We start from the raw sequence: 27,126 nt of genomic DNA on the forward strand, positions 1-27,126 counted from the left end.
GGGTATAACATGCAACAGTGGCCCCAAATGACTACCTGAGTACACCAAATGTCTCGAATAAGTTAAAGATTTCAAATTCAGTTTTAAAAAAATATTACTCTGTTCCTAAACCTTATAAAACAAATACCAATTTGTTCAGGAACTCCTCTAAACTGTATTTAAATGAGATGGAAATATTGGGAATACTCATTAATTCTGATTCATCACCTGAACCTGCTTTGATGCTTCTGTCATGCATCCCAGATGGGACTTCAAATGTGCCACTGAAGTATAACTATTTTTAGACATTCATGATCAGGAAAGAAAATTCTAATAAGTGGAATCATATCATGTAATTAATGTCATTACTATATACACTATAAAAAATAATGGACTAAGCCACTGTGATGTCACCCACTGGTTTGTGGACTCCCATTTCGAAGCCTTGAGTTCGGCAATTGGCAGTTTTTAGCATTTTGTGTTGGCTTCGTTTTCAGCTGCAGAAGTTGCAACTTGGTCATTACCTGCCGTTGCGGTAAAGCATGTGTAGGCACACACAGCGGCAATTGAAAAAACATATCACGATACATTGCCACATTATTCCTTTATTGGTAGCTCCAGTGAAGCATGGAGAAGGGCACTTGGAGAGCGTAGACCTCCAAGTAAGCCAAGTGCCCTATCTCGCAATGTTAACAAACCTGAAATATAATTGTGTATCCGCCTCATGATTTTAATAGGTTCATCCTCGGCCCATGCTACACCCCTTCACAGAGTTTTCTGAAAAATTAGGCAAGTAGTTTTTCCATAATCCTGCTGACAAACAGACAAACATATTATGGAACTTGACTGAAAACATAACCTCTTGGTGGAGGTAATAATTACATAATACAGAAGAAGTCAGAGTGTGGGACTACTTTTCCTTAGTTGAGGTGCTCATTTGATGTGAATCTGTAGGTCTCTTGTTTCCAGATATGAAAACTTCCTTATTCAGTAGCAACTTGTTGCATTATGTATGTAGTTTGCACAGTTCAGCCTGTAAAGTTGGGAGGTGGGGGAGGGGTGGAAAGGGAGAGTAACTACCCTAGCCCAGTTTCACATACTAATATTGAAACATCCTTTTCTTGCACTATTTGGAAAGTTTGCAGGTGTTTTGCCACTCCAGGTTTCTCTCTTCCTCGTGAACTCTTTGTATTGTATTCAAGTGTAAATAATTGACCTCATCAACACTGTTCAGTAATGCACCTGTACCCATGCTGTTCACAGAGTGACTTATTGCTCATTAGCACACAGATGTTTTTAAGCACTGTAGCAGTGATGTGGGTAGCAGGTGTGTCCCACAGAATATGGGTGTTCAGGGAAAGCCTGGGCAGCGTATTAATGTCCTGCCAAGTCTTGCCTTTGTGACAAATGGGTGGCTAAGGCAACAAAAAAGGCGAGACGACTTTTTGCTTGACAGCCTAGATGTCTGGGAGAACTGTGTCATTTAATGTTGCCATCAGCTTCACCTAAAGATCCCCTATAAATCCTTCTAGTCCCAGTGTGTACTGTGTGCCTTAATGGCAGCATTTTGTGAGACATGGTGGTGTCTGTCTATAGTCAGCTTTGATTCATGCCTGCCTTTGGATGACTGCCTGAAATGGCCTCCCTCCCTTCTCCCCTCTGGCGTTTCAGAGAGGCAGCTGGGCCTGGTTGTGAAGAGGTGCCCTTGTGCCCTCAGCCGGCTCTGCAGGGCCACAGGACACAAACACATGGTGGGCATGCAGGGTGCCAGGCAGAGCGCACAAAAGCAGCACATTGTCAGCAGACCACCCACTGTTGTCTCTTTCACTGACAGGCTGATTATACGCCACTGAAATGACAAGGTGACATGTTTGGGTCGTATGCTCAATGTGTGTTGATGTATATGGAATTAAAGGGACATCCACATTAAAAACGATACCTTTAATGATGTGTACTTCCACACAGTAACACTGTACACAGTGGCACTAAGCACGCGCTGCTCATTGCAGCTGTCACCCTGTAAATTGGGATGGATGTTAAATGGCTTTCAACGTTTCTTTTGTCCATCAAATCTCTTAAATAAGAGAGGTCTGCTTATGACCCTTATCACATACTATAATTCAACCAAACATATTGTAAAGCATGCACTTAGCAGGTCCGCCACATCAATATCATCATCAGGTATTAACCATGACATGACAATCCACACTGAACACATTTACAAACACCCATTTCATCATTGAATTCAGTGATCCTGCTACACGTTACATTTATTAAATCATATGGGCTTATGACTCAGTTTTTAGCTTCACAGCAATCCTCGGCCTCATGTTACAATGTGTAAAAATCATCCTCTGTGTTATACACAATTAGGTAAAAATGCAAATGTGGGGAAAAGACAGCACTGGTGTTGGGTCGATGCCTGGTATTAGCAATATCGTAAGCTGAGATATCAGAATCTGCATGGGAAGAAAAAGTTGGAGCATCCTGAGGTAGAAGTATCCAGTGTTTCTCAAGAAAAAGCAGAACGTAGGAGATCAAAGAAGAGAAAAGACAACATAAATAAGTATAACAGATTTTTGGTATCCCTTCAAAGTGGGTTTTATCAATATCTTTGTAATAGCAATGTATCAAATGACAATGTGAAAACAACCTACAGAGCATTATCAGCTGAATCTGCAGCTCCTCTCGGCCTTATTGAGTTTTTTTAGTGACTTTCAACTCATTGTTCGGCTTTCCGGCCCACAACTTTAATGTTTTGGTTCACTCACCAGCCTCATGGTGATACTTTTGGCCGTATCAGGCAGCTGTTTTCAGTGAAAATGCTCTGAAGTCCCACTGTACACCACCTGCTCAACACCAAACTGCATACAGACACATTTAGAGACCAGCCAGTGAAAGTAGTGGTATGTGGCGGTTAGCAGCGAGAGCCAGATGTGATATATGGAATTACACAATTTCTTTTTGTCTTAGTGATCATCACATCACAATACGTCATTCCAGAACAGCTGCACTGTATGAGTCCAGGGTAATGCTGTGTACTTCAGTCGCCATTAATCAAAAAATGGTTTTAATTGTTATAAATGTTAAACCAATTTAATGGCCCAGATGTCTTATTCCAACTATAAATTTGATAAATTATAAACAGCCATAAAACGGAGACATTTCAAAATTGGCAGAAGTTCTCTCTCGTGTGAATTTACAGCTTATCTCATTTTCTGTGCCAGCAGCTATTGCTCTGTTTACCAGCTGTCAAATGGAGCTTGAACCATCACGCTGGGGTTGTGGGTTTACTCACATAAGGCTGAATCTCGACTCAAGTGGGCATATGAGGGCCAATATGCAAACACAAAGCTGCTGCAGCCATGTAGTCCAATCATGCCTGCAGTCTGGTGTACATTTCAATTTAGCGCTCAGATATTTAAATATTTACACTTTCTTGTGGTATTCTAACTACACGTTCTCAGTGTACTTACATACGGTAAGCACTGTTGACTTATTGAGGTCATCTGCACTGATGTTTATGTCCGTGCTGAGGAGCATACTGTGTGTGCATTCTTGTATCTTAAGACATGGCTGTCATTTCCGTGATGAAATAACTGCAGGAGGACAGGAAATGAAGCTTCCCCGGAGGTCACTGAGGCCGTGCTGGCCCAGAATGCGCTGCAGTCCCAGGCTCATGTCAGTAGAGCATCGCAATGCTTCCCAAGACAGCTCTCAGGACATCGTTTCTGCGAATCTCTTCCAGCAAGAATATTGACTCGAGTCGACTGCAGACGTTCCCCCCGCTCCTGTGTCAATAGCCCTTTGGACGATTTGCTACCACCACATGCAAATATTATCCTTCAAAACATTTTGCCGCTGGATCTCTCAAAGGTTCCGCTTAACAGAGAGTGAACTTTATATCTGTTTTCACATATTACCAAATGCATTAGCAGGGGAGTATCACACCTTTTAAAGACTCTTGGATGGAGCAATGTTTTTGCTTCTCTCAGAGCGCAGATTTCTCACCCCTTGGTAGTTAGCGTTTTAGGGGGAAATGGAGAAAAATGAGGTGGGTGGATACGTGCAGGTTTAAAGAGACTGAGCCTGCCGGTGAGGGAGGTTTGTGTTGGAATGGCAATGAACAGATGGAGAGAAGGTGAAAGGTGGTGTAAGGAGAGAGAGCTGTGTTTTTCCCTCATTCTAAAGCCATGTGGTGCATTGAAGTAGTGATCAATTAAAGGGCCAGTTCATGTAGGAACTATTTTCTTTCCTCCAACCGTATCACCACACAGGACGAAGCATAAATCTACTGCTAACTCACGTAGCACCAATGAGCTAGCTAACGTTACAGCTCAGCCGATGAGGATGCCATTAAGTCTTGCAATGTCACAAGCACAAGCCTTTTTTTGGATCTTTGAGCACCACAAGTGGAGTGCCATTTAGTTCCATTATGTTGCAGAGAAGGCAGACATTTCTACAGCTGATATCTCCAACACTCTGCATCTCACACTAAAAAAATCTAGCCTGATAAATAGCACTGCAGATAAGAGACAAAATGTTTGATTTTGGGGGTGAACTGTCCCTTTAAGGTAGATGCGATACTATATTTGAAGTACACAAAAGTACACAACAGACAACATGGCTGTTGTAACGGGAGTAAATGTAAATCATTGCATCCACTCATAAGTGTCTGATTAATGTGTGTGTGTGTGTGTGTGTGTGTGTTTGTGTCTTGATAAACAAAAGCCATTGTGGGAACATGGCCCACATGAGTTGAAGCCACACACACACACACACACACACACACAGACTTCTCCCTGCAGATTAAACAGTAAACCTAGTCCATAAGAGCCATTCCCTCCATGCCATGATATACTATACACATCACAGATGTGCACCTTGGCTGGTGGTTTTATTGTGATCCGTACATGTGTGTGTATGTGTGTCAGTTTTATGTGTGTTGCCCTTTATTCAGCCCTTGTTTTACCACAGTTACACGCTGGGCCTCACATCAAGTAAAATTTATTTGAGTGAGAGCCGTGGTGATATCATATGACTTGTCTTCCAAGCGCTGCAGACACCTCGGTCAAATAGTTTAAAGCAGGCAGCACCTCTGAACAACCTCCTGGGCCCCTGTCCACACTCTGGCCCTTTTATAGTAGAACAAGACATATGTACATGTGTGTGTCCCTGCGCCTGGGGGTAGGTGAGTGGGTGTTTGAAAGAGATGTTAAGTGTGTGAGAACGTGGTGATTAAATGAAGGGCACGAGAGAGGAAGGCAGAGCATGATTGTGTACGTGTGTGTGTGTGTGTGTGTGTGTGTGTGTGTGGCAGTGGAGCATTTTGATAAGTCTGTATGGTTAGGCTTTGAGGCAAGAATGAACTCTCGACCGACTGTCTGCCACGCAGGGGTCATCCGCAGTTTAAAAACGGCAGAATGTTTTGCCTGTGCAGCTAAAACCTCAAAAAGTCCAGTCGGTTGGAATGAATTTCTGAATTTAAATATGAGCATCTGGATTAGTTTTCTGCACTGTCCTGCTCATTTAGAATATTGTCTGCCTCTGGTTTAGGGGTTTTACGCTTCTTAGATCAATGTAAGTTACATGACCCTGAATGTCTTTTTAAAGACTGCTAACTAACAACACTGGCAATCATTTAATGTTTTTAAAAAAGTATTTATCTCCAGGTTTTCTCTCAATTCCAACCTGAAGCTAACCTAACGTTACTTTTGCAGTGGCTCAACACACACTGTCATTTTTTGCTCTCCTGTCACATTTTTCAGTCTCGTCCAAGTTATAGTGCTCGCTTCTTTCTTTTGTCTGTGTAAAGAACTTGATGTGTGTGTGGGGTTGGCTCGGCCTCCGTATTGTTCAGCTCTGCCTGAGCTCATATTGTATGCAGCATTTGTCGAGCTTTGACTGTCTTGAACGCAACCCCAGCGGCTTTTCAAGTATGCAGCGGTCGTTCCAAAAACAAAAAGGGAAAAAAAAAAAAAGGAAAAAGGCCTGCACGCCACTCGGCTGAGCGTGAATGTCAGCGACTCCAAAGTCAGAGGAGATGGGATCCATTGATTGAAGTGCTCACTGGAGGGAAAATGAAGAATTGGGGGAGGAGGCAGACAGAGAGTAGTTGGATGTCTGCTTACTAGAAGTACACTGGATTAGTCACTGTTGATTGTCTTTAGAGGAGTCATACATACTGTATGTGTTTGTGTGAAATCTTTTGCACGCATGCACCTATTCTCCTTCTTCACAAGCCTATGCATAGGGTTCTGATGCAAAGGACGTGTGCAGGCGATAGTGCACGTGTTTCTGGCAAGCTGTCGGCAAAGCAGTGGTGTGAAGCGAAGCAGGCAGCGAGTGAAGCCTTGAATCTCATCCACCCTTTTGAACCTGCACTCCAACAACAACATCTCTCACCCTCCGCTTTCCATACATTAATCACAAGGATGTTCAGCTTAATTTCTCCTGCAGTATGAAACCTCTCTCTCTCTGCGGTGGCCCCGCAATTCATGGACAAGCGTACGGGTATCGCTGCCTTCTGTGCTGGCCAAAGACCTGTCACATATATATATAAGATATAAGATGTGTAACTTTAACAGTTGGATCGGTTCTGCCTTGCTCTAGTCCCAGTGTCTGTGCTGCATCTGAATCAAGTCATATCTAATGTGTTGGATTTATTTTTCGCCACCTTGGTGCTGAGTAGAGGCCGAGACTGAAGCGTCTGTGCTGAAACAAGAAGCACATTGTCTGCTGAAAGGTTGTGCGTGTGTGTGTTCCCTGTGATTTCATTGCATTGTCGAGGACTGTTGGGTGTATGCACGCAAGCATGTAGTATGACCTTCTTGATCTCATCTCGAGGCTGCTGGTGATCAGAGGATTATATGTCTTATAGAGATTTACTGGTCATGCCAGGTGAAGTGTATGTGTGTGTGTGTGTGTGAGTGCTTTCTGGTGTATGCATCTGCTGAAAATCTGGGGCTGATTGTGTGTATAGGATAATAATTGGATGATTTACATTTTTATGCATTGTGTTTTTCCATGCCTGCTCGAGCCAAGACAGCAGTGGGAGGGGATGGAACTTCTGACATCAAAACAATGTATCCGTTACAATGCGTAGCAATAAATCCCAACTCTCAGACCCTCTCCCCCCTTTCGTCACTGTCCTTTTCACTTTCTGTCTCCATCCCTCTTTTCTCTTCGTCCGTCTGTCCTCGTCTCCTCTCCCTCTTTCCCTCCGTATACAAGCCCTCATTTGTTTGAAATAATTTATGAGGCCTATCAGGAATCTTAGTGAGTGGGAAGGTCATTTACAATACAGCCCACAGTGTGCTCACTAGATGTGACAACCCTCAATGTTTACATGTCCTGCCTGTCATTCAGTAGGTCTGCTTCTCTCCCAGAGAGGTTAATGACTCGCTGCCTTGTAATTAGTTCAACTAATCAGGGTTGTGAGGAGGAGACTGGATGAACTTGGGTTGTGACAGTGTTAAGGTTTCACTTATAGATGTGCTATTCTTGCTTGGTAGCACTTGAAAAGGGCACTCCAGCAATTTTACACATAAAGGCCTGTGTCCTCATCATGGGGAGCACCTACTCAGCATGTGAAAGCAGTGGCTCTGAAGGAGCTTTGTGTGAAGATTGAATGATATGGGAGTGTCCACATGCCCTGGCAGAGGGGGGGTCTAATGATAAAATGCTATTGGTAGCATTAATATAATAGCTTTTTGCTGTGTAAAGATTCACTGATCAGCCACATCATTTAAACCACTGATGGGTGAAGTGAATAACATTGATCAACAGTTCTGCTGGGAAACCTTGGGTCCTGGCATTAATGTGGATGCCACCTAAAACACACCATTCACCCAAAAATTGTTACAGACCACACATACCCACTCATGGCAATATCACTCCCCAGTGGCAGTGCCGGAATGACCCAAGGAATGTGACAGAAGAGTTCAAGGTGTAGACCTGGCCTCCAGAGTCCCCAGATCCTAATCTGATTGAGCATCTGTGAGATGTGACAGTAGTGCACCTCACAACCCACACGACTCAAAGGATCCATGTAGCACCCTGGCGCCAGACACCACAGGGCACACTGAGAGGTGTTGCCTCGACAGGTCACAGGCAGCACCATAGATTGGACTTGGCTCTGACCTGTCGAGGACCTCTGAGGTGCCAGCATGCCTCACAGATGCTCGACTAGACGCGACTTTGGAGGCAGCCACTCTGCAGATGAGAGATAGTGAATGGTACCTGGTTGGACATGAACTGGGAATGTTGTTGTTCATGATTGGCTACCTACCCTAACCTACCTAACCCTAACCCTAACACTAGCTGTATATGATGTCACCAGACCTTCCTTATACTTTACTCTAAATCTATATTCCTTTTCCTTCCAACCTCCTCCAGGTTCGTCACACGCTTCATCGAGCTTGACGGCCTCACCTGCCTCCTCAACTTTCTGCGCAGCATGGACTACGAGACGTCGGAGAGCCGCGTCCACACCTCTGTCATCGGCTGTATCAAGGCCCTGATGAACAACTCCCAGGGCCGCGCACACGTCCTGGCCCACCCACAAAGCATTAACACCATCTCGCAGAGCCTGCGGACGGAGAACATCAAGACCAAAGTGGCGGTGCTGGAGATCCTTGGGGCGGTATGCCTGGTGCCGGATGGACACAAGAAGGTGCTGCAGGCCATGGCGCATTACCAGAAATACGCTGCGGAGAGGACTCGCTTTCAGGTGAGGGAAACTGAAGTGATCTTTATCAAAAGGTGCAAACAGCTGTCACTTAACTTGAATTACAGATCTTGTATTAGGGAGCATTTCCTGGAGACATGAGGCAGACAGAGATTATGGGAAAGGGCAGACAAAATATGTCAAAGTAATGCTCAAATAAATCAAGCTGTGGTCATTTTGATAAGTTGGAGACTCGTGCTGCAGCACCTCGGACTGTTGGCCTCAGGTTGAGTCAACATTCTGGGCATATTAAAGGCAGGTGAGGACATCCAGAGTTATGGAGGTCAGCGTATGTGTGGTGCTTTAGTGACTAGCAGGACTGAGTCAACAAGCCACATCTCACACCTCCCCCGGGGTGTGTGCTAAATCATGCCCCCTCAGGCTAAGCTAACACCACAGGAGCTGAGTGAGTCCAAACTTATGAGGCCTTTTTAATGTCTGAGTTATGAGTAAGCTGCAAAAGTATGTCTGGGGTCAGTGTAAGAGGGAACAAAAGGTGTGAGAAGTGAGAGCAGTGACCCTGTGTCACCGGGCTGTGTTAAAACAAATCAGTTTTGATAAATCATAACTTCTTTGACGTGTTCCTTTTATCTTTTGACCCAGTTGCTGTGTGATAATTTCAGTTTTGAAATATTTTTTAGATCAAACGCACTGGCTGACTAACTCTCCCATCTGTCCCAAACATGTAGACGCTGCTGAATGAGCTGGACAAGAGTACAGGCCGCTACAGAGACGAGGTCAACTTAAAGACTGCCATCATGTCCTTCATCAACGCCGTGCTCAATGCTGGAGCTGGGGAGGTCAGCTTGAACGCCCATACGCCTTTTAGGCTTTTTTTCAGACTTCAGCCTCGCAAGTGTGTTTCTTAAATCAGATCTTGAAGATGGACTGTCCTCACTGTTATTTGCAAGTGCTCAGATTGGATTTGTGTGTCTAGAATCAACAACCTATCTGCATGGGTTGCTGTGGTAACGACGTGCATGTCAGGAACTACGTAGCTGTGGTGGTGACAAAGCTTTCCAACACGGAAACATGAGGAGTGGAGGTCATTTTGCCCTCCAAACAATCACACTGTAAAGTCGTGGTTATTTATTTCTGTTTATTTTGAATTGCTGTTCTTCACATTGTCCTCCGTAGCGCTCTGCTAGTAGCAGCACAGATTCTGCTGAGCACTTTTGTCACTCTGGATCTGACGCAGTTGCTGAGTGTCGCATTGCGAGTGACACACATGACACTTCAAAATCTGATTTTAACGACCAGAGCATCCGGATTGAGACATATCTATAGAAATTTGATTGGAATTGCATTTCAAACCACCTTCAAATGCGGTCTGGATCCAATTTACAAAAATCACATTTCATGTGTTTTTAATTTTTGCTATCCAGACTTTCCCAAATCAATCTTGAAACAATCTGGATCCCAAAAAAACTGATTTTGGCAAGCAGTCTGACCAAGGCCTTAGATTATACCCTATCTGACATAGACAGAACTTGGGTGAATGTAGTTTCAGGCTCATGCTAGATTGAACAATCTACAGTATCTCTGGTGTATATCTGATGTTCCGTTACTAGCACTTATAAGCAAACAATGTTGTCATCTTCTGTTATTGTTTTTTCCTTTTTTTTTTCCTAGGACAACCTTGAGTTCCGCCTCCACCTAAGGTACGAGTTCCTAATGTTGGGCATCCAGCCGGTTATTGACAAGCTCCGAGAGCATGAGAACGCCACTCTGGATAGGTGAGATTGAGACATAAGAGCTGTGAAACCAATAAATGATCTTCCCCACAGTCATAAGTCTTAAAATAATGATAATTATTCCCCCCTGTGCAGGCATTTGGACTTCTTTGAGATGGTGCGGAATGAGGATGACTCTGAGTTGGCCAAAAGATTTGATATGGTGAGAAACTTAGAATTACTCTTAGATAAATGTTGTCAACTGATTCAAAGTAAAGCATAGCTATGGTCAGACTTGATAGTAAATCAAGACCTGGTCTTTTTTGATAGACCCACGTAGATACTAAGAGTGCCGGTGCCATGTTTGAGCTGATCAAGAAGAAGCTGAGCCACACAGACGCCTACCCCAACCTCCTCTCCATCCTCCAGCACTGCCTGCAGATGCCCTGTGAGTAGCGACATGACAAGATGGTTTTCTCGCCTTGTTGATAAGGCTCAAACTTGTCAATAAGATTCCAGGACAAGTAAATTGTTCACAGACAATACCATCACCATTTAATCAGACTTTCTGTTTTTGAGTATCTGAGGTCTGGAAAAAGCTTAAAGGAAAACAACTCTCATGTTGAATTTGTGAAGGAACTTTTTTTTTTTTTTTTTTTGTATACCTCCACGGTGAACGAAGAATCCAAAATCATCGAAAATTCTTGATGAATTGAAGTTGTAGAGATCTGGGTTTAACAACAGCAACACTATATCAAAACATCCATTTACAAACTCTCGCACAGCTGTTTGGGAAGTACTGAGCATATGACTGGATAAATGAGACTTGGATTATACTGCACGAGTTGTGTGAGAGTTTGTCAACAGATATTTTGATATGGTTTTGCTGTTGTTAAATGTGGACCCCTATGACTTTGATTCATCTAGAATTTTCTCTGTTTTTGGATTCTTTGTTCACCGTAGGCATATGAGAAAAACAAAAACTTTTCTTTTTATTCAACATTTCATAGGGAGAGTAATTGATATACAAATGGTCATTTGGAAGTTGAAGTATAACTTTAATATTACATACATTACCTGATAAATCATATCTGGAGTGTACTTTACATCATAGGCCAACACCATTATACTGGGATTACCCTACTGTCTCTGTCTGTGTCCCCACTCCCAGATAAACGTGGTGGTGGCAGCCTGCAGCACTGGCAGCTCCTAGACAGGATCCTCCAGCAGATAGTCCTCCAGGACGACAAGGGAGATGACCCCGACATCGCCCCTCTGGACAACTTCAGTGTTAAGAACATCATTCGAATGTAAGTCAAAGCGGACATATCACCCAAGAGCAGACACCTCCACAACCTGCCCATGACAGCCGTGCATTCATGTGAATGTATAAAGAAGTCAGGAATAATACAAACACTATATCTGGGTCTGTGTCATATATTTATTTACCATCATAAGATATCAAAGGAAGCTGTAAACCAGGCCAAACGTTATACTGTAAGTTGTAGCATTATAAGAGAGAGTTACTGTAAGTGCACTGTACTTTCAGTGAGTGCTCCATGCCTTTTTAAAAGCGTCTCCTTATTCTCTGAAGCTGTAAACACACTCTCATTTCTGGAAAATCCTTGTGGTCAGTGCATCCTGTCAGCATCACTTCTAACCAGAGCTGGCCCTGCCCATTAAGCAATATAAGTAGTTGCTTGGGGCATCCCTGGTTTAGAAAACTTTTTTTTCTTTTTTTTTTTCTAGGAGACAAAAACAAGATAAACACTGAACTTCCTAAACAGAAACTGACAACATTTTGTTCTATATTTAGCAGCAAAGAGTGACCAAACAAAATGGAAATGGGCAAAATGGATAATTTAAATAAACTAAGCAAGTAATTTTCTGGCCCCTATGAAACAGGCACTCTCAGGATTCAGTGGTGAAACAAAAAATAATTAATTATTAATCAATAGTGTTGCTTTTTATAGGTCTCACTGTAGTCTTTATGTGCTTATTTGCTCATTATGTGTGTGCTTCAACTATTATGCACAGTGCACAAAATGTGAAGTGGCAAAACATTACAATGAGATTCTGCTTCGGGCCCCCAAAAGTCGAGGGCCAGCCCTGCTTCTAACTAAGATCAAAGACAAGTCTGATATTGACGTTATGTACCTTTACATCAGAGTGATTGAGAAACACAGGAGTTATGCATCTGAGCGTTGGTGTAAGAAGCATTTACGGTAAACTAGTGTTCAGTTGTGTAGTAGGACCTGTTTCAACACTCCTGGCCTGACTGTTTTCCTTTACTTGGGAGCGATTGTGCCAGTGATGGGAGTGGAGAATGTGATTGTTCAGAAAGGTGAGGTGAAGTGAAGCTGGCAGCAGGGGGTCGCGGGCAGAATCGAAGGAAGCCACGCTCCAAGCGTGAATTGGCATGAAAGCGGAAGCTGGAGATCAAAAGGAAATTGCTCTAATCGCATTAAGCAGGCAGGCCGGCCAAGTCAGCCATGTTGAGGTGCGGCGAAGCAGTCATTTGGCTTCATGTAGAAGACAACTGGGAGAAATAATCATTTTATAAGGGAAAACCAAGCATTATGACTTGGAAGTGGATGTTTTCTGTATGTCATCGAGGGCACAGTCTACACTGTCGCTCAGAGAGATTCGCTTCCAAATGATCATTGACATGTGCTGGGTTTTGTGGTCTGGGTTTCACTAAGTTTTGAAACTAATCTGTACTTATGTTCTTAAGCCAAAGACCACGGTGAGGTTGCTGAGTGTAGGTAGTGTGAAAAGATGGCATTCAGGGCTTCGTCCATACATTTGGTGTGTGTTTCTCCCGCCTGTTAACTTGAGTTTCTCTTAATGACGTGCTGTCATTCTTTTCTTTCCTCCACTCTCCACTTTCTTGTTATTTCTAAGATCAGTGATGAATGTGTTTAGTCTCAGCGGTGAAAGCACCATAAAACATGTAGCGTGGTAAACCTTGGCCCCTGCTCGCTTCCACTTTGTTCACTAATTCAGCCACTACTGTTTGTGCAATCAGCTCACTTGAGCGTAATTCTTTCCAGTAGCGTACAGAAAGCCGACTTGGACGCGGCATCTGAGCCCGGACGTCCATTACTGTCCATTGCAGATCCATCACAGCGGTCAAAACCTATCCCTCACTTTGCATCACTGCCAAAGTCTTGTTGTGTTTCCATAAACTCTCCTAGAGTAAATTATGCCTGGAAAGATTTGCATAAACTGAGATTTCCTCATTGTTTTGGCTGCGTGCCGGAGGCCCTGACGGTTAACGGCTGAAAATGTACAGTATGTCTCGTGCCGTGGCCGCTCAGAGAGTGAGGAAGGGGGACGTTAAAACAACTGTTAAAACAACTGGGAGACAAAAACCATTCATCATCTGCGGTCACCATGACGACGGCGCTGACTACCCGCACGTGTGCCTGACCTGAAATTAACACTTTTGTACAAATCACATTTTTCCACAGCTATGTAACGGTATTTATTTGACCAGTGAATAATAAAGTGATTGTGTCTTTGTGCTCTAATGAGTTGGATCCATAGAGCGCTGCCTGAGCTGTAATTAAAGCAGAACTGACTTTGTAATCAAGTTCAGACTCTGTTCACTAACACATGCATTTAGAAGGCCTAAATCTGATTAATGACCAATTTGCTTTTAAATTGCCTTGTGGATTTCCTCGTGTGAATTGATTACAAGCATTTGAGTGTGAATCATTACCACAGTGAAGTTACTTTATCCTTGTTGGCAGTCGCACTCCAGCACTTTCCCTGTTCAGCAGTTCCCTCTCTCATGCTCTTTCTTCTTGATTGTTTTATACTCTGTGCTCAATGACACTGAAACATGTCTATTCTCTCAACTCTAGCCACGGCTTCCACCGGTGCTCAAGGTTTCACTTTCAGATCTTTCTCCAGCTACATTAATTACTCAAAACACTCCATTTGATAATGCTTTAATTACACATTCAGTTTTAATGTGTATAACAAGTTTTTAACTTACACCCATGTACCGTCTCCCTGATTGCCTCATTATCAGGAACACTCAACTTCAGTGTAACCCTGTTTAACATCAAGCCCCAAGCTAATCCTAAAGTGCTTCAATGTATAACTGAATATTGATTTCAGCCCTGCAGGATTTATTTTAGCACTAATGTTGTGTTATGCAGCTTAAAAGAGCAAACTGCATCAACTCAGTCAATACTGGTAATGAAGCTGGATGAAAAGGAAGTCAAGAATTATTGTCAGTGATCAATAGATTTCCAATCCAGTTATTGAATTTCCTCAAAATGTTCTGCCTTGACTGAGTTGGACTGCAGTTGAGCTCTACATGCGAGCCTCTTGTGCAAAACTGTGTCTGTGTTTTCACTTTCAGTTTCAGTTGAGTTTATTATGAGAAGGGACATTCCAAATTAATAAATACACATGGTATAAAATTGCCAGAATTAGCCAAGAGGCTATTTTTCATTTGGAGTCCCTCAGCCAAGCTGTTACAAAAGGCACCTAAAGTACAACAGAGTGTGTCTGTGCTTATTTTTGTCTGCCTGTTTCACAGGTTGGTCAATGAGAATGAGGTGAAACAGTGGCGAGACCAGGCAGAGAAGTTCAGGAAAGGTAAGACTTGTTTGACACACTGCACTCTGCAGGTTGAAACAGAAAATGCATCATGCATTTTCTAAATCTCCACAAAGGTGTTTTTTTTTTAAATGTTTCCTTACAAATCACTATGTGCTTCTCTGTGTCATTTTATTATCTGCACCTACATCATATGAATACATTTCTGCCATATTGTGCCCTTTTAGACCATGTAGAGCTGCTAGCCAAACTAGAGAGGAAGGAACGGGAGTGTGAAACCAAGACCCAGGAAAAGGAGGACATGATGAAGACTTTGAACAAGATGAAGGACAAACTCCAGCGCGAGGGAGTGGAGCTGCGCTCAGCCAGGGAACAAGTCCTGGACCTGTCCTCGCGCATTAATGACATATCTGTGAGTAGCACTGTTTTTTATACTAGGTTACAATATCCCATACAGCACCTATATGAGCCAGTGATATGCTGCTCTGTAATCATGTAGCTAACTGCTAGGTGTTTATCATTTTCTTTAACGTTTCCACAGTAAAATGGTAAAACTCACCCCAAACGAACATTGTTTAAAAAAAAACAACCCCATTTTAGGGATGATTTTTTTTTTTTTTTTTTTTTGATTTCCTGCTGCAAATTAGACAAAATTGATAATAACGTCATCTCAGTGCATTAACTACAGAGATTGGTTCAAGGTGTGTTAAGCCTAGCTTAGCACAAACACTGGTAGAAGCAGGAAACAGTCATACTCGTTGCACAGGTGTGTGACAAAGGTAACGTTAGCATGAGAAAACGTGACTCCGTAGCTTTACGTTAGCTAACCTAGTGCATTAAAGCTAATTAACAGCTCAGAAGTCCTGTTGTCTTTATGAATTTGCTATGGCTGCATTTGTTTTTAACTTGGAAGAAAACCCAGCTGAGTTTTGGATGTATTGTCGGCAAGTTTGCTAATTAACAAAACACAACATGTTGGTACTGTTTTTAAAGTTGTTGGAGTGCTTGTTTTGTGTAAGCTAGCTATCCAGCTCACTCCTGTGTGCTAAGCTAAGCTAATTTTGGTGGTGTCAGATGCACAGTTTCAATTGATACATATTTTCTTATCTAACCCTCAATAAGGCAGCATAATTCCAAAAATGTCAGCACATTATTGGTATTTGCCTCTGTTTTAGGCATATCTTAAGTATTTTAGCACTTATGAAATAGCTCTCTAAGACAGGTCCATAAAAAGGTGTTGTTCAAAACATTCTGATAACTATTAAAAAATGTATATTCTGTCTTTTCACCAACAGGGCGTTGGTGTGTCTTTCCCACCTCCACCTCCTCCTCCTGGCGGCCCCGTGGCTCCACCTCCACCCCCAATGATGGGTGGCTTTCCTCCACCTCCTCCTCCGCTGCCATTCAGCTGCCCGCCTCCTCCACCACCTCCTCCCCCACCTGGAGCACCCCCCCCTCCGCCAGGAGCCCCTCCCATTTTCGGAGTCCCGCCTCCTCCTGTTCCCTCTTCATTCAACTCAGCGACCACCATGCGCTCCAAGTCCATCCCTCAGCCTTCTCATCCCCTGAAGTCCTTCAACTGGGCCAAACTAGGAGAGGTGAGAGAACAACGGCCACATCTGCTATTCCAAAATATTCTGCTGCTCGGTGAAAACATTGAAACTTAAATTCAGTTTCTTACAGCAGACATTTTGACTTGTCATAGTAGGGAAAGCACAGGTGAAATAGATAATATTAAAGATAGCTCAGTCTGATTCCAATTGTCCCAGTGAGCTATTCCAGTGAGCCAGCATGCACAGTACCAGGGCTTCCCCTAAATGGAATACAGCTATATTTAGTTAGCTTAAAGTTATTAGATACACCTGTGCGGTTCCTACTATGACATGGCAAAATGTCGGCCATAAAACAGTCAATTAACTTAGAGGTTTTGAGTGTTACAACACAGCATTATGGCCTTTTAGCTGATCTAACTGCACAACAAATTCCAGGCTTGTGTTCACCCCTGATTTAAAGTACTGAGCAAGTAACACTTAATAAAATGTAGAAGTAGCGCCTTCAGTGCTAATCAGTGTTTGAATATGAATCCCTTACATCCCTTTACCCCTTTCCAGAATGTGATCAATGGCACCATCTGGAACGACATTGACGACCTGAGAGCTTTCAAGATTCTTGACCTCAAGGACATAGAGAAGATGTTTTCAGCCTATCAGAGACAACAGGTTTGGATTTGTTAGAAAGTGGGACACAGTACTCTGAAATGCAATTTTACGAGTGTCAGTGTATGTTTGTTTTGGCGAGCGTTAACTTACAGACACAGAAATCCACGTTATGCCTCTTGTTTTAATAACTGCTAGAGTTGCATTTGACGTTTGAATTTTGCCCTTGATTCTTTAACATGTGTGCATAAGCGAGTGTGTGTGTGTGTGTGTGTGTGTGTGTGTGTGTGTGATGGGCTGAGGAGTGGGATGTTGCAAGAGGACTCCTGATAGTGCCAAGGGTCCAGCTCCGGGCTAACACGAGCAGCTGTTCACTGCTGAATGCCTTATTGTAGAGATGCCACAGAGCTCGAGCTTTGCCCTAGTATTTGCAGAGTGTTATTGTGAGAACTGGGGAGCTGACTTGGTCTTCACGGGCTCATGGATAAGGGCAGCACAGAGGAAACAGTCGACACCACTGAAGTCACGAGGAGTCACAATACCGAAAACTTTTTCCTTTTTTTTTTCACTGAAGCTAACGCTCTAAAATAAAGAAGAAATTGACTGAAGCATATTGAACCAGGCACTAACTAATAGGATAATTGCGGTATGCATGCCTTTGGGGTGATACCATACAGTACATAGCAATTACTTCCCTCTGTGCTACAACTAATTACACACCACATGTCATGGGATAATATTGTGTGCATAAATTGATATATTTGACTGCATGAAATGGGTTTAAGTGGAATGTCAATTTGCTCTAATGAGTCTCAGTTAATCACAGTTTAAATCAAGCTCTTTAAGGCTCAATGGAAGAGCAGTACTTGGCATAGGCTCTATAGAGGCAGTATTGTTGAATTCCTTTACAAGGTATTTTACTGCCATGCTTAAAACCCCTCTGACAGCTAAAAGCACAACTTCTCTTTTCAGGCTTTTATTAAAGCGTAATGGGTCATTTGAGGCTGCTGCTGACACTGATTTACTGCGTGTATTTATTTATACAGTGCAGGTTTTTATTGGCGCAGGCCAACGGTTGAATGGCGATCTCTACGGATATAGCCGCATAAAAACCCAAGATCTTCCTGGCTTTGACAAGTCGGTTCCATTTGGCAAGCGAGAGATTCATTTCAACTGGACAATATTGCAGTGTTTATACGTGGCATAATTGCTTTTTTAAGCTTGTCGTTGGTCGTTTCTTTCAAAATGGACTTCTGTTTACATTTGCCCTCTGTAGGATTAGTTACCACACTCATTTTTCATGTTCTTGTTTTTCCACGTCAAGACAGATGTGGATGCAATCAAAGGAATACATTATAACAATTGTGAGCTCTTCAAGAACACAAAAACCAAAATAGAACAGAGAGCAAAACCTTTTTTCGATGTAGATTTCATGAGCCCCTGATGACCTGGACAGTAAATTATTATTTCTCACAGAAGGCCTCCCAGCTTCAGCTTGTAGTGTGCATAGTTGTAGCTCTTTGCTCTGGTCACCACTTTTTTTTCTGCTTGAAATGCTAATCTTTGCATGTGTTTTCAATTTTTTTTGTGTCTCTCTGCACTCTCCGACTGCCTGGGCAGGACCTGCTCACTAACCAATCCTTCAAACAGGTAAGTCAAAGGTCTTCCAGCATCTTTATCTCATGGTTACCTCCCTCCACTGCTCTATCACCTTCTCCTCTGCCATGCAGCAGCCAGCCAGAGTGGCCAGTTGATTGTATAATGAGCGTGTTATCATGTGACTTACCTGTGGTTATAGGATGTGTACACAGTCATGAGTGTTTGCTGTCGTTTTTGTTGAAAGAATTTTGGGATGTATGAATCTTCATTGTGTATACCTTAGTGTTAAAGCTGCTCTTATCAATATATTTATATTAACAGTAGGTCAAGTGACTTTGTTCATTCTCACACTCTCATCATGTCGCTCAAAAAACTAGTGGTGTAAGAAAATATCGATACACTTTATCACAATATTATGTTTTGTGATACTGTAGCGATTCTCAAAAAACACTTATTTTTAATTGATCATTTACATGCAAAAATTTGCGTCAGCGGTTCATTTTGTGTTGTGTTTAATCCCCCAACCACTAAATAGCAGTGTTGCAATCTATTTACAGCCATCTGACTGAACGTAACAGTATACCGTAGCATAAACATAAAGAACGTAGAATCTTAAAGGGTGCTCCTAAAATTATTTTAAATATTTCAATATGCAATATATTATCTCACATACAGTATCGCAATATATCGCAGTATATTGAATTGAAACCCCTTTGTTGTAGGTGTGGGAATTACCAGATGCCCCAGGATAAGATATTATCACGATACTTCTACTTCTACTACTTGTATCTAATGGATGGAATAACCAGCTGATTTTGTTATTCTAATATTTTATTATTCTAATAGGCTACCAAAAGTTAATAATTTCTATAATTAAAAAACAGTTCTCGGGATCTGTGTATTGATACAACATTGCCACATAAAATATTGCAGTTCTATACTGCAGTGATTCCTTTTCACCACCCCTATTATATCCTTATACATATCGTATCTCCAGATTCCTGCTAATACACAGCCCTTCCACAAACCCACTGTACACTACCTGCTCAACACTAAATGGTAGACGGACAAAGGCACAGACTAGCTGGTGAACATTGTGAAGCATTTAGCTTCTAAAGAGCCAGATATTTCCCCCAGGAGATGAAAGATACCAAAAACAGAGCTAAAAAAAGAGTGATATTTGTCATGTCACCAGAGGCATGACTCCAAAAAATGCTAATGTTGCTCCATGACTGTTATATGTGTTAATAGGCAACACATGATCTATATCATCTTAATAAGGTGATAATATGTCTATGTGTAATTTTGCTCCCCCAAAGTGTGGGGGAATAAATTACTGCAGGTTTAAAGACATTATTTTTACCATTGTATGAACTAGTAGTGTGTTGCAAATGTAAGAAGGGGTATAAGTGATTGGCTGTAAACATAGGACAGTTTCCCTTATTGGAGTTTCAGAAAACCCAAATTAAATGCAGCATGTATCTTTATCACCACTGCTCTGTTTATCTATATCATCTCCATGTTCACCGGTATTTTTGAATACAGGGTTTTTCCATTTTTGTTCTCCCAAAAATAATACAGTCCACACAAGCACTGTTTTTTAAAAAAAATTAAATAAAAATCTTTGTCCAAATGAAAACGCAAAAACACAATTGAAGCGCTGTCAAGAGCATGCAAAACCAGCGTCCAACTGGGTAGCGGTGACATTGGCAACAAAGTCTGTGTGTGGGAGTTTTGGATTATGTCGCAGTGACGTCCGTATTGCATTCTGAAGCCTTTGTTTCTCAATACTGTGAAAGAGTAACTGTGCATTCACGTGTTAACATGCAAAAAGTCCTTTTAGTAAGGTTAGAGCCAGCACTATTTTGGCTACATCCACAATTGCACAAAATGTCATTTGTGGCACCTCACCAAGTGAAAACAGTGCACACTCAAAACTTTCCCATGTGTACATGTCATCACTGAAAACAAAGTTCCTGAACATCTTCACCCTGGATGGAATTTTACAAAAGGTCATTTTTCACTGACCGAAAATGTAGTTGGCATGTGGACGAAAGACCAAAACACATGGAAAAGCCTTGATTTTAAAAAATACCTGTGTGTGTGTGCGTCTGTGTGGACTAAGCCTTAGTTTTTGTGTGGATTACTATTACTACCACCAGTATCTGTCATTGCCCTTGAAATCATCAGCATGAACCAGGCAGGAAAAGCTTGAATTGAAATGCAGCCACTTGTATGTTAAAAAGGCCTTTGCAACCATGTTGCCTTGAACAAGAGAAGAAACCAGTTCAAACACCTGACCACATTTCAATCACGCCACTTAATAACGGTTATAAAAGATGAAGGGGTCTCCAGTTACATTGGGTTGGGTGCACATGCTATACACAAGTTGGCAAAAATTGTCGTGAGCGCGTGGGCAGAGAGGGCTTTGGCAGGCCCAGTGAATGGGAGTTGTCCCCCTAACCCAGTGCCAACCTCAGTCTGTTGCCAGGCACGGTGGGTCAACGCAGGCATGGAAAAACGACACTTTCTTTACAAGCCGCATCTGTTTTACATACGTCATAGCCAGCAACCTCAAAAAGGACGTTTTCTGGCGAGGAGGAAACCAGCTCGGACCATAAATAGAATGTGTTTAACATGCAGCCCCGACCAGTTTTCTCAGACATGTATTCTTTCTCCTTGTGGAATTTTAATACTACATTTGTGTGAAGCTTTCAAAAATATCTGACTGGCCCACAGCAAAGTTTTGAACGGTGTTTCCTGTTCCTCTGAGAGGTTTATAGGCCTGCCTGCATTGTGTTTGCAGTGGTGACTCACCAAATAAAATCTCCTCTCACGGGACCTGCTTTATATTTCGCTTGCACCGAATTTGTTACCATTTTTTTTTCACGTCTTCTTTTGATCTTTTTTCATACACCTTCCACAATTCAGTCCAGGCTTTATCATTTTTAATGAGGCGCACGTTATGGCCTCTGATGCATTCACAGTCAGCGACTGCAAAAGCAGGTCAGGGAACTTGACCTGAGGCCAACTGAAGTATTTGGCTGGAGTGCAACCTTTTAGTCTGTGCTCGATAGTGGATCAAACTGCAACAGCTGGGTCTTTTGAGTTTTTTTGAAGTCACTTTTTAAAATATCTGCTCCAAATTAACGCATTGTTAAATGCTAAAAAGGGGTCGTATCATCTCTCAACAAGATAAAGATGTAAAACAGATGTGAGGAGGAGGTTTTGCATTTTATATGAGCGCTCTTATAAATAGAACTATGTTGCAAAAAGTTAATCGTGATCTCTGTCTTTGTCTTTCTGCAGAAAGAGACGGGCTCTATGGACGACATATACGTCAGCACGCGGAAGGTCAAAGAGCTGTCAGTCATCGATGGTAGACGTGCACAGAATTGTGTCATCCTGCTTTCAAAGTATGGGTCCCAGCCAGAATTATTAATTACGTTACATTATACCATCACTTAACAACTAGTTTTGATGTGTTAATTAGATTTTACTTCCAAAGAGATGCTCTGAGCACAGGCTGTTGTGAGATAAGTGACACTGCAGCCTTTGGGTCAGAGGTTGGAGCTGTTACTCGGCTGCTTGGGGCAGGTGCTTCTTATGTCTGGTGCAGGAAATATGTTTTTAATGGACACACAAGGACATCTGTCAGTGTAATTGAATTACCATCCATGGCAACAGCAAACTGAGTCATAAGACAGACAGAAAGCATTGTCCAAGATGTATCTCTGGAGTACTGTTCAGATTTGAACTAGACTTTTGTCTATTTTTAAACATTCAAGTACTATCAGTCTCTACATTAGGTCATATGAAATAAATCAAGACACATAAAATGACCTCCCCCCTCCCTAAGGGCTTTGAGTCTTTCCATATCTGAACCAGAATCAATTGTCTTAATTTAAAATCCACCCAACAATATGGTTTCCATTTGTGTGTCTCCTAACAGCAACGATCTGAAGCCCTTTGGAGAATTTGAATCCTAACCAGCTCTTCACAGATCAATAAACAGGCTTCCTGAGACCTTTCTCTGTCTGACAAAACTGCAGCACGGTCCCTGAACACACTCTCGTGTCAATAGCAAGTGGCCCGAGGGTACAAACTCGACCCAAATGGGGTCAGCAGTTGGTCAATAAGGCTTTGATGCACAGACTAACAATGCTGTTATTGATCACAACCCAGCACACTTAACACTGATCAGATGCACTGAAAACAGCTGGCAGTGCGCCCGGGGTTGACACTGGTCCAGACCAGTATTAGCATCGGTCCACTCACAGTATTGTGTTTTTAATGTGGCAATTAATCACATTTTATTAATTCATGTGATTAAGACAACTTTCAGTTAACTTTCTTCTTCCTTTGCAGGTTAAAAATGAGCAATGAGGAGATCAGGAGGGCGATCCTGGAGATGGACGAGAGGGAAGAGCTAGCCAAAGATATGCTGGAGCAGGTGAGGATAACATAAACTGTATATATATGAGACAGCAGTGTAGTCAATTACAATTGTTTGGGAAGGTAAAAACAATGTGTATGGATTTGATTGATGGGGAAAGAACATTGATTTGCTATTGTTTCTTTCAAGAGGTTTGGGGAAGTTTGCCTAATCAGCGCTTGGCCCAGACAAAGTGATGTTATATGTGTTAATCTTTTCTGACAATGAAGCAGAAGTTAGTTAATATATGATTTTGTTGAATGTTCAGTTCTGATTTGGTCATTTATGGCATTCTATAGTTAGTTTAAATAGTTAAGTATAGTTTAAATCAATATTTGTGTTGAATTATTGATTTCTTTCGTAAGTAGCTGTGTAATAAGCAGGATAATGTGTTGCAAGCGAGGCATTGTTGCAAAATAAACTCTTTCAGGGTGATTTGAGACCTCAAGTCCTGCACCTATCGGGCTTTATTTCCCAAACATGAGCTGCCCAATGCACAATTTTCCTTACATGTACAAGAGGTCTGGATCTTTTCAATTTTTATTTATTTTAAACTCTTTTTTATTTGTCAGTCCACACAATCCAAAAGGTAATTGGCAGTTGAAATGTATCTCGCTCATATCCCTGTTCATGTAGCAGTTCAAGGGTTCAGTGACTACCGTGCATTTCAGTTTGCACCACAGACAACTGCATTAGCATTCGGATTAAATGTGTCCTTGCGTCTTTGCAGCTGCTGAAGTTTGTCCCAGAGAAAAGTGACATTGATCTCCTGGAGGAGCACAAACATGAGCTGGAGCGGATGGCCCGGGCTGATCGCTTCCTCTTTGAAATGAGCAGGTACACAGGACCACATTATTGTATAACACGCTGCTTCAGATAACAGCAATGGTGTTTTAGGTGATTTCTGTTACACTTTTAAATGCAGCCAAAACATCTGCAAAGCATGGAATTGCACACATCTACAATTTGCAATTTTCATCAAGTTCAGTTTGTGAGAAAGTGAGATGTGGTGATGAATATATAGAGTATAGAGAATATATAGAGTGCCTGCGTGATAAAACAGATGTGACACGTTTGCATAGAGCAGTGTCTGACAGTCTATGGCACGCTTTTGAAAAGGAAGGCTTTTAAAATGAACAACATGCAGATTTTTGTGCAGCCAGTCAGCCACAAATAGATCCTAAAATATTGCAAAGCACGATGTCTGTTGAAAAAGAACGAGCTTTTGAAGTAGCGTGGGGAGGCTGGGATCGAGAACAAGCCTCAAACTTCAGTGTGATTCATCATTTAGCTGTGAAAAGGAGTCATGGCTGCCCTTTGAGGGCTCCCATCACATCAGAGAGTGGAGAAGTTTTAAATCAGTGCCTTTTGTTCAGCATTCTATCACTTCTCAGAATCTGCACTATTTGTTCACGATAACTAAACCTTTTCATTTCCTTCGGTGAAATATTACCCTGTCCACTTTTTCTTTTTGACCACATCTCCTTTGGTCCCAACAACACATCTGGGATTTGGCTATTTCCCTTTATTTGCTATTTAATATTCCAGGTCTCTCTTTGAAATTCCCACTCCCACAGTGAACTTTTGGGCACGTCTAACATACCAATTTGTCAACGCTCTGCCTTGATGGGAGCATAGTAGATGATAAAAGGACTGGTGAAAACTGAGATGGGGAGTTTTGTACAATTGGGTGATTTCTAGCTTTGAACTGACACTCCCCGGACACAAATGTAACTCACCTCCCTTTCTAGTTTTTGTTCCTTTTCCCCTCCTTTCACTTCTTTCTTCTCTTCATCAGAATTGACCACTACCAGCAGAGACTGCAGGCTCTGTTCTTCAAGAAGAAGTTTGCAGAGCGTCTAGCTGAAACCAAGCCTAAGGTTGAAGGTAAGGACAAACACCTCAGAGGCCACTATAAGGTGGAGACTTTACCTCTCAGTGATCAGTCATTCAAAGGATTAGGTTAGAAACGTTATATATTTTCTTATTGCAAACAAATGTATTGATCATAATGCCATGTATTGTCCGCCAAAGCCTGATATATATATTATTCCTCTGTGCCATGGAGCCTCATTGTTTTCCAAAGACTATTAAAAACACAGCCACACTGTTGCACTTACTGACATGTTCCTTCATTATCATGAACACACACACTGTATGTCACCTTGATAAGTTCTGACATGTACCGACCAGCCGCCCCAAATACTCACTACAGCCCCAAATGTTTGTTAATCAATGGCTGAAAATAGTCCCCAACAAATACACAATTTCCTCCTGTTTGAACATTTGCAAAAAACCACAGTGCCCAGTTGTTTTAGGAAATGACTGAGCCTTTGAAACTTTGAATTTGTGAGCCGTTTTTAAAGATTAGAGGCACAGTCCACCCCAGAATCAAAAGTGCAAAAGTTTTCCTCTTACCTGTAGTGCTATTCATCAGTCTAGATTGTTTGGGTGTGAGCTGTCGAGTGTTGGAGATATCAGCTGTAGAGATGTCTACCTTTTCTCTAATATAATGGAACTAGATGGCACTCGGCTTGTGGTGCTCAAAGCACCCAAAAAACCCCCAAAAAACTACTACACACACCCACGATATTACTGTGCAGAAGGAAGTGTGCATCTACTGCTAGCTCACCTAGCACCATTGAGCTAGCTAACATTATAGCTCAGCTGAGGAGTACACCATTAATGGTTACATCTTGCGCTGTCATAAGCACAAGCCTCTCGTCCATGAGTAGATGCACGCTTCCTTCTGCGCAGGTGTAATTCCTTAGAAAGAAAATAGTTCCTCCATGACACTGCTTACAAGGTCTGTGGATTATCTTGAGTAACCAGGTCATGGTTTCTGGAAAGAGACATTACTGTTGAGTTTTTCAATTTTTGGCACTTTGAGCACCACAAGCTAGTTCCATTATATTGGAGAAAAGGTAGACATCTCTATGGCTGATATCTCCAATACTTGACAGCTCACACCCAAATAATCTAGACTGGTAAATAGCTCTACAGGTAAGCGGAAAACTAGGTATTTTTATGCCCTCCCTTACGTCTGTGCATCCATTCCATTCCTGTGAACATGATATTTCAAGAACCCCCCAAGGGAATTTCATCAAATCTGGCACAAACATCAAATTGGACTCAGCAATGAACTGATTTAATTTTGGTGGTTAAAGGTCAAGGTTACTGTGACCTCACAGAAGAATTCTAATGCTAATTATGACAAAATTTCACATAAATATCTAATAGAGTAAAATGAAGAAGTGGTGACATTTTACATGCAGCCATTTATCTGGCCATTATTCAACATCATAACTCAGGAACAGAAGGGGAGACATTTGGTCAGACACTGAATTAGAGACCTTAATCTTCGGTGCCCACCTTAAATCTCTACTGATTGTATAGATCTTATACGCTGCTGGGTTGTAGATGTGTGTGAAGCATCCATGTTTTCGAATTTGTAGCGTCTCTGCTGCAACATCCATATTTGGAGAATTGCCTGCTGTCATGTCTACAATTGAGTCTGGACAGACATGGAAACTGTAACTTGACTGGTTGTTGGCGAGGTGTTACTTCCAGTTGATTTTGGGGTGAAGTGTCCCTGTAACTTAAGTAGGAAGCAATGGGCTAGAAGCTGCATGCCACAGACAGGGTAGACAAGTCAGAAGGTGTGGAGAAATGAACATATTCGGCCTCATTTAAGAACACTTTTGAATTCTTATCCTAAACCTCTCTCACATTTTCTTGTGAGGTTTGTTCGTACAAGTGTTCCAAGTGTGATTCACCAAACTCTCCCAACTGCACAAACTTGTAGTAAATTGTTTCAGGCTGATGAATGTCACCTGTTTATGAGGAGGTGCACATTAGTGAGATTTGATCATTAGCAAAATTGATGCCCCTACTATTGTCATGTGAGTGTGCCTGTTCCACTCCAACCACAACACAGGGAACAGCAGCTCTAGCTTTAAAATGCTGAAATATCAGTAGACA

General features: G+C 42.1%; 1 protein-coding gene across 4 annotated transcripts in view; it reads left to right on the forward strand.

The window, feature by feature from the left end:
• The window catches only part of daam2 (dishevelled associated activator of morphogenesis 2), a 117,192-nt gene that overhangs the window by 71,960 nt on the left and 18,106 nt on the right, over positions 1 to 27,126 (forward strand). For 3 of the 4 annotated variants that reach the window (XR_007571023.1, XR_007571024.1, XM_050061948.1), the window contains exons 6-20: positions 8,377 to 8,710; positions 9,397 to 9,507; positions 10,340 to 10,443; positions 10,537 to 10,603; positions 10,711 to 10,828; positions 11,552 to 11,690; positions 14,936 to 14,994; positions 15,183 to 15,367; positions 16,251 to 16,553; positions 17,067 to 17,174; positions 18,732 to 18,761; positions 22,020 to 22,126; positions 23,079 to 23,163; positions 23,876 to 23,982; positions 24,944 to 25,032. Coding sequence is in view for 1 of the 4 variants with exons in the window: in XM_050061948.1 (XP_049917905.1) it covers positions 8,377 to 8,710; positions 9,397 to 9,507; positions 10,340 to 10,443; positions 10,537 to 10,603; positions 10,711 to 10,828; positions 11,552 to 11,690; positions 14,936 to 14,994; positions 15,183 to 15,367; positions 16,251 to 16,553; positions 17,067 to 17,174; positions 18,732 to 18,761; positions 22,020 to 22,126; positions 23,079 to 23,163; positions 23,876 to 23,982; positions 24,944 to 25,032 (1,946 nt within the window). In the remaining 3 variants the exon portion in view is untranslated. The remainder of the gene's footprint in view (positions 1 to 8,376; positions 8,711 to 9,396; positions 9,508 to 10,339; positions 10,444 to 10,536; positions 10,604 to 10,710; positions 10,829 to 11,551; positions 11,691 to 14,935; positions 14,995 to 15,182; positions 15,368 to 16,250; positions 16,554 to 17,066; positions 17,175 to 18,731; positions 18,762 to 22,019; positions 22,127 to 23,078; positions 23,164 to 23,875; positions 23,983 to 24,943; positions 25,033 to 27,126) is intronic. The other variant, XR_007571025.1, reaches the window with a different exon arrangement.

This window comes from Epinephelus moara, chromosome 14 (assembly GCF_006386435.1).
Source record: "Epinephelus moara isolate mb chromosome 14, YSFRI_EMoa_1.0, whole genome shotgun sequence".
NCBI lineage: Eukaryota > Metazoa > Chordata > Actinopteri > Perciformes > Serranidae > Epinephelus > Epinephelus moara.